Raw genomic sequence first — 8,666 nt, 5'->3', positions numbered from 1 at the left:
ATTTCACTTTTTTTATTCCAATTTAATTTGGTTCTCATTCTTTCAATTATGTTTTTTTTATCCTTTTCTTAATTTATTTTGTTTTTCAATTTAGCCCCTAATTATATTCTTTCATTTTGTTTTTATACCATATTTGGTCTATATTGTTTGAGTTTAAAATTATTTTATGGTTAAAAATTTTACTTTATTATTTTTTTCATGATTGCCTTCCTACAAGGTAATCTCTGTCTCATGACCCGGACCTGATTAAGTTTGGTTTTTTTTTTTTGGGGTCGTTTATTAAAATATTAAATTTTTATTTTTAAAAATCATCATTTAACATTTGGCTATTAGGCCCTTGTCTTAATTGTTTGTTCCACTTTTTTTTTGATGAGTTATCTTGATCTCATATCTCATTTAATAGGTCAGTCGAGTTAACTTAAGTTGACTTAAAGTTTGTTTCCTAGATTTTTTTATGATGATTTTTTTCTTTCAATTTCATCATTTGACATTAAATTATTGGCATTTGAGCTTTATAATTTTTTTGGTTTTCTTTTTGTTGAGTTATCCTAAGTGCAAGTTAATCAAGTTAATCTAAATTAGCTCATTTTTATTTTCTAATATGTTTTTATTGAAATTCAGTTTTTTGCTAGGTCCTTCTTTTGGAATTTAATTTTTTTTTATCTTGAATCTTTCGTTTTTGGAATTTTTTTAGCGAGTTAGTCGACTTAACATAGGTTGACTCAAGTTTTTTCCCTCAACTTTTTTTTTAAGACATTGATTTTTTTTTAATTTTATCATTTGACATTAAATTATTGGCCCTTAACCTTCTTCATTTTTAACTTTTTTTTTCTATTAGGTTATCTTAAGAGCGAGTAAGTAAAGTTAGCTCGGATTAGCACGTTTTTTTATGTTTTTTTTTATTGAACTTGGGTCTTTTTTTTACTAGGCCTTTCTTTTGAAATTCTTTTTTTTTTTCTCAATCTCATATTAGGAGGCGTGGGTTAGTCAAGTAGTCCGGGTTGACTCGATTTTTCTTCTTTGCAGTTATGTTTTTGAAATTGTTTTTTTCTATTTTGTTTCATCCATTGACATTCAGTTATTAGATCTTGAACTTTGTAATTTTTTTTACTTTTTTTGTACGAGTTATTTTATTTTTATATCTTGAGTCGTGTGTTAGTAGTTAACTCGGATTTACTCGAATTGTCGTCGCCTAGACTTTTTTTTTTACATTAGAAAAAAATTGACTCGGCTCATGGCACAACATGGACCACCTATCTAGTAGCAACTACAAAGCATCATACATTCTTATCTCAACCCCACTCTATACTGATTTTTATTAAATAGATAAACATAAGAGAATTAAAAAAAATATATGCTGATAATTTTAATAACTAAACTATATCAGTTGCTCAAAACACAAAAATCATATCTCCTCACCTTCCTTCCAAATCCCATCTTTATTTTCTTTTTTAAAAGACATATACTACAATTAGGAGTCCATAAGTAATATATATTCATGAAATGGGTCCCTTCTCTCTCTCAATATATATATATATATATATATATATATATATGTCGAACTGGTGACACAAACTACTAAGTTCTTGTCTGGTACGTTTCATTTCTCATTTTAGGTGCTTCTGGAGTTTAAGATCCTGACAGATCTTCAGATCTTCTTTTTGAGTAAAGCTTACAAGTTCACCATATGTGAGTTGGTCATATGGTATGGTTTTTGTTGTAAAGGTATCTTTGATTTTGTTTCTAACCTTTTCTTCTAAGAGAAAGAGAGTCTTGCAAGGAATTTTTCTTTCCAAAAGGGTTGGTTTGAATCCTCCCTAAGCATGACACGGGTAAGGAAGGTGTTTTTGTATCATTGAAAGTCACTTAGGTTCTTACATGAGGCAGCTCCTTACAAATTATCCACTGATGACACCCTTTCCAATACTAAACACATCATTAATCAAAACAACTTTACAAACACCAACCTTAATACCTTGGAAAAACAGCTTACAAGACTAGAAAAACAAATACAAAGAACTACTACAAGTTCAGTTGGCATTAAAATCTCAACTGACTTAAAACTAAAAAACTCAGTCTTCAAACCTTACCAAATTACAAAAACCAGCCAAACACAAATCCAAGAAAACCATATATATATATATATATATATATATATATATATATATATATATATATATTAGTTTAATAAACACAAAAATCTTATATGCGCAGTCATTTGATTCTCATCCAGGCCTCCATCAGTCTTGGTTTTACATACAATAAAATGTATCTATTCCATATCGACCGAAGATGTTGCAAAAACACATGTAAGATGTTGCAAAAACACATGTATCCTTAGGTTTTTTTTTGGGAGGAAACAAACTATCCGAAGTGGTCTAACAACTTCGTCTGATAAGTTGGTAAAAGAATCAACATCTTTCGAACTTCAAACAGATATATCAGAGCATCGTCCCTTTGTTAGCTCGGCAAGAGTGAATTCTCTTATGAAGACTAGCTTGCCAACGGGCTAGAGGGGATAGTTTGTCAAAAGAGATGTTAGGCCTGCTAGCCCATTGAATACAAGCACTTGATCTAGTATTTTTATTGATTCAGTCCCGGAAGCAACGGCAGGGACGGCAGCGGAGCTATAGTAAAAGAAGCCGCAGGATAGGGTCGAGAAAGATAAGTAAACAACCCCACGCCTCTTTCCCGGTGGGAACAAGCAACTCGCAGCCAAACCCTCCTCGCTCAACAAGAGGCCAATGTCTGCTTTTCGTGAAAAAAATAACAATTTGGAAGAAATTCCTAATTTCTGTAGCGGCTAACTTGGAAGAAATTCCTTCAGCTGGGGGAACCATAAATACTATCCGAAATATTGAAGAGTGCTTGATAATGTTCCGTTCTTTGAAAGCCGGTGGATAATCAATGATCTACAGCTGTTCCTAGAGATGTTATTGGCTTAATTCGTGGTTTCTTCTAAAGTTTTAATCTGTGTTTTTAAAAATTTTAAATTTTATTTTTGTTTAAAATAAATTTTTTATATTTTTAGATTATTTTAATGTATCGATATTAAAAATAAATTTTTAAAAATAAAAAATTATATTTTAATATATTTTTAAATAAAAAATATTTTAAATCATAATACAATTCCAAAATAACTCCCACCGCCAAGTACAAGTAGTAGTCTACACTTGAAAGCTTTCTTGTCTACACTTAAACATTCAGTTCGGCCTAAGATTTTCCTAGTCCGATGTCATCATGGGTCCATCACCATACAAATTAATTAGAATATATTTTTGTTCTGAATAATTTTAATAACTAAACTAGAAAATCATATGCTAAGAACACAGAATCATCTCTCCCCACCTTCTTTCCAAATCTTATCTCTTTTCTTCTTAAAAAGACATCTATATTAGATGCTCAAAATACAAAAATCATTTCTTTTTTTTTCCTCCTTAAAAAGACATAAACTACAATTAGAAGTCAACATATTCATGAAGTGGATCCTTATCTATCTCTATATAGGATCTAATAACTGTCTGAAAACACCACTATATTAGTTGCTCAAATCACAAAAATCATCTCTTCTCAACTTCCTTCTGAATCCCATCTCTCTTTTCTTTTTAAAAAGACATTTTTCACAGTTAGGAATCTGAGAGTAATATATATTTATGAAGTGGACCCTTATATCTCCTTATAAATATCTCTTTATATATGTAGACTACTAAGCATTGTACCCTCCTATCTCAACCTCAGTCATCCTCTGCTTTCTTCGGTGGAGCTTGTGTCTTGGGTTAACGTCTGAAATTCCCAGGGAACACTTTTCTTCCCTCTCATCTTTCTAAAATTCCCAGGGAACTCTTTCTTCCCTCTCACCCTTTCTCTTATGTTTCTTATTTAGGGAGAAAAGCACTCTCTCTTTCTATATCCTCTCTCTTTTTAGTGCTGGAGCACAAAACTCTCTGTCTCAATATATCTGTCCCTCTAATTACTCTCAATATGCCTTCAAGATCGTTATTAGCAGACGCTTTTAGAGCCCACCCTGTCCATGTACACCAAAAGCACTTTGACTTTACCTCTCTTCAAGAAATACCTGACTCGCACAAATGGACTCAGATCGATGATGAAGAGCATCCTTTAGTTGACCCCTTAAACACTGAATCCGTGCCCGTTATCGATCTGTCAGACCCTAATGTCCTTCAAAATATAGGCCATGCATGCAAAACTTGGGGTGTGCTTCAAGTCACAAACCATGGCATCCCTACCAGCCTTCTTGAGAACATTGAGAGTGCTAGTAGGAGCCTTTTCTCTTTACCTATCCAACAAAAACTCAAAGCAGCTAGATCACCCGATGGGGTTTCAGGCTACGGTGTCGCTAGGATTTCTTCATTTTTCTCCAAGCTCATGTGGTCAGAGGGATTCACCATAGTTGGCTCTCCTCTTGAGCATTTTCGCCAACTTTGGTCTCAAGATTACACCAAATTCTGGTACTTACTAATTTCACATGCTAGCGAAAAAATTATATATATTTTTCATGATTTTGATACGTAGTAGTACTGTAGCTACTCCTATTGTTTTTATTTATTAGTGCATGCTTTCATATATGTAAGTATTATATAGTAAGTATTATATAGTAAGCATTATTGTGGTAATGGTGATCAAAATTTGTCCTAGACCACAAACTCCATTTGCTTTTCCTTAATGCAATTAACAAAGGCAACAATGAAAGCTAATGGACCCACGCGGATGATTTGGAGTGATATAGCTTGCATCAACAGAAAATCCACTTGTTGCTGCTGTTTACTTTATTTTATATCCATAACAATAGCATCTTTACTATTTGACACAGTTTTTTTTTTTTTCATCTTTTTCTAATTTTCACTTTTGTCTCCAGTGATATAATTGAAGAATATAAGAAAGAAATGCAAAAGCTAGCAAGGAGGTTGACATGGTTAATGCTGGGCTCATTAGGAATAGCAAAGAAAGATCTCAAATGGGCTGGCTCAACAGGTGAATCAAAAAAGGGTAGTGCAGCCCTACAACTGAATTACTACCCGGCTTGCCCGGATCCAGATCAGGCAATGGGTCTTGCCGCCCACACAGACTCCACCCTCCTCACCATTCTTTACCAGAGCAACACCAGTGGATTGCAGGTGCTAAAAGAGGGAATTGGGTGGATCACTGTCCCACCAATCCCTGGTGGGCTTGTTGTGAATGTAGGGGACCTACTCCACATCTTATCAAACGGGTTGTACCCGAGTGTGCTCCACCGAGCGGTGGTTAACCGGACCAAGCATAGATTATCCATTGCTTTCCTATATGGGCCACCATCAAGTGTTGAGATTTCTCCTTTACAAAAACTTGTAGGTCCTAATCATCCTCCCCTCTATAGGCCAGTCACTTGGAACGAATACCTTGGCACCAAAGCTAAGTATTTCAACAAAGCATTATCATCTGTTAGGATTTGTGCTCCTCTAAATGGTCTGGCTGATGTAAACGATCATAATAGGGTAAGAGTTGGTTAGCAAATGAGTTTTTTTTCTCTCTCTCTCTCCCTCTTTTTATTGTAAGCAATGCACTTTTGTCTTATGCTTACAATTTTTCAAGATTTTGATTGATCGGCCATGTTAAGGAAGGATGCTCAATTTCTTAATTCTTTGAGTAATTTAGATATTGAGGCTATCACTTTAATGAGTTTATTAAATTATTTGTGTTTGAGATCGTTCAAGAAAGAATAATATCATGAATTAACATGTAAATTTGAGTTGAAGATATTTCATGCGGTCCAACCAAAGAAAAGTTCCTTTTGAAAAGGTTCAAAAAGATGGCTATATCAAATCATATAAAGGAATAAAGACATAAGCTCTCTATTATGTCTTTTGTCCTTGTGTTGCTGATAGAGAAATAGGGGAAACACATACTATATATCCATCTGGATGTTCAAGTAAAAGACACAGAAACCGACATGTTTTGCCCCGGATATGATGGAAGATCCCCAATCTAATTTCAATAAGACAATTATCAAGATTAAAATATTGTCATTAGTTGTGAATCTTTGAAGTTGGTGAAAGTTCATTAAGAAAAGAACCTTTGAACACAACAATCATTCCTCCAACGAATAAGACATGGATTACTGGTAATCCTGAAATTTAACGACAATAGTGCAATTTACAAGGATCAGGTTTGTTGAAATGAGCCTTTATCGCCCTCGGGGCCAGAAGCAACATGGGAATATTCTTAGGAGATCAAAGCGAATCAAAGGAGGACATGGGGCGATACAAAATTAGACGAGGACGCAGGAATGCCATGGATGCTTTGTAAAATTCTTGAGCAAGAGGGGGGAAATATCAAGTGTCAGTCCTTCAGCTAATTTTTCTGCGAGTTGAAGATGTTTCTTGCCTATGCAACCACGTGCTCCTCGGCATTGGCCAGCCCATCTGCGCAACCTGCCTAACTGGTGGGGGCTGGGAAGTTTTTACCGTCTATGTTGGTCGGTTTACAACATTGAAAGAGGCCACAAACAAAACTTTGTTTTCAATAGGCCATAAAAAAAATTGAATATACAGTTCTTTCTAATGTTTTTTATATAAAAAAATCCAGTATAAATAGAAAAACATATATATGCATCTAACTTTAAATAAATAAAAAACTATTTGTATTAATAAATAAAAAAATCATTAATAATAACTAAAAAAATCAAGAGACATATAATCAATCATGATATCTAACCTTGCAACACGTGTAATTTACGCGGTTGTGTTTAATGATTTTATTTATCAAAATTATTTTTTTATTTAATCAAATAATAATAGAAACAGACACATATATAAAATTGATTGAATAAAATCAAAGGAAAAAAATATTATGCAAAGTTATACATATTAGAAATATTATCAAAAAATTTTATTTTTAAAAGTAAAGTTCATTTATATAAAACATAAAAAAATCTATAGATGAATTAGAATTAAAAATTAAATACATTCAAAATAATTAAAAAAAACAACTACTATTTAAAAAAGACTAAATAAAAAATCAAAGAGAATGAGTATTAATTTAAATATACATTAAAAAATACATATTATAATATTTATAATTTTAATATTATAATATTTATAATTTTAATATTATAAATATTAAAATTGACTTTGTTCTGAAATATGGGAAATTGAAGGGATACAATATTTATAATTTTGGTAAGTATAAAGACCACAATGAACATTTTTTCCAAAGTTAAAAAGCTATCATTTTCTCTGTTTTTTTCACTTCGATCCCTGTTTTTTAATCTCACCCTTTCCTTATCAATTAACCTAAATTGACCTCCAATTTTGTCTAATAAGAGCGAAATAACAATGTTTTGTGAGGGAATTCTAAGTGCATTTTTCACAGTGAATTCCCCCACGTTTTAGAGTTTTGTTAACTATATATGTTGCTCACGCTACGTGGTGGACAACCTTCCAACGTGTAAAATAATTTTTGTCAAAGTTGTCTTTCAAGGTTGATTGAAAAATAAAAATTTGCAGGTGTTGTTAACGCATTTTAGAGTAGTGAGAATTTTTTTTTTTTTTCAAAATGCACATGTTTTTATTTTTTAAATATTAAAACAATAACATTGCATCAACTCTAGTTAACCCGGGTTCTTTGAAGCGCTTGTAGTCATGGACTCGGCTTTGTTCAACTACTTTATTTAATTGTATGACAATAAAAATTGATACCCGTAGAAAAGTGATTAAATACTTTTTTCAAAAAAAAAAGAATGACAGACCGCATAAAAAAGCCTATTGAAATGAATAAAAGACAACTATAATCATATTCAAAAACAAATTAAAATTCTAATTGTATTTAAATAAATAAATTAATTAATTAATTAATAAAGTAAAATATCTAATAAATATTTAGTTTTTTAAATTCAAATCAAATATAAATGTGAAGGATCACATTGAGAAGGAAAAAGAATTAAGGAATAAATAAAGGACCAAAAAATAAACAAAACACTGTTGCAAAAAATAAATACATCATAAAAATAATAAGAGAAGTGTTAAGACGTACGTTAGTAATTATAGAAGATCGAATTAATTCTAATCAATCAATGAGCCAAAAGATTAGGGATCAAAGAATTGTAATAAAAAGAAACTATAGGTATAAACATATTGATTGTATTTAGTTTCGAATCTTTTTTTTTTTTTTTGAGAAAAAATATAATTTTATACTAATGATTTATAGCTACAGTAAATTTGCGACGGTAAAAAATATACATACTGGAAGCTATTTTAGCAGTCCAGCGGCAAGATCTTCCAATTATGCAGTTCGTCTTTTCACTTTTAGATAATAAAAAATCCCTATAAATTTTAGATGCAGTGTATTAGGATTGTTATGTTTAAATGTTTCCTTTCAGAGGAATATAAAGTCATTTTCTCCTCGGAATATCACTGCAGACACTTCAAAACATAAATTCTCCATTTTCTTATCATTGTGAGAAGTAGGGGTGAACAAAAAAACCGATAAACCGATTAAACCGAGAAAACCGGAAAAAAAATAACCGAAAAAACCGAACCGAAAAAAAAACCGAGTTAACCGATTAAAAAATCACAAAAAAAAACCGGTTCGGTTCGGTTTCGGTTTTTAAAGTCTAAAACCGATTGAACCGAACCGAACCGAACCGAACCGGTTCAACCAGACCAACCCTT

General features: G+C 31.9%; 1 protein-coding gene across 1 annotated transcript; it reads left to right on the top strand.

Moving 5' to 3' along the window:
- The first annotated feature begins 3,537 nt into the window (after positions 1 to 3,537).
- LOC7486634 (gibberellin 3-beta-dioxygenase 1) lies at positions 3,538 to 5,635 on the top strand. Its single transcript, XM_002299583.4, has 2 exons — positions 3,538 to 4,469; positions 4,877 to 5,635. Exons 1-2 carry the CDS (start codon positions 3,982 to 3,984, stop codon positions 5,505 to 5,507), a joined length of 1,119 nt encoding a protein of 372 aa, XP_002299619.2. The 5' UTR covers positions 3,538 to 3,981; the 3' UTR covers positions 5,508 to 5,635.
- The last annotated feature ends 3,031 nt before the right edge of the window (positions 5,636 to 8,666 follow it).

This window comes from Populus trichocarpa, chromosome 1 (assembly GCF_000002775.5).
Source record: "Populus trichocarpa isolate Nisqually-1 chromosome 1, P.trichocarpa_v4.1, whole genome shotgun sequence".
NCBI lineage: Eukaryota > Viridiplantae > Streptophyta > Magnoliopsida > Malpighiales > Salicaceae > Populus > Populus trichocarpa.
Note: the sequence above shows the minus strand (reverse complement) of the source record. Positions and strands in the feature narration are given on the sequence as shown.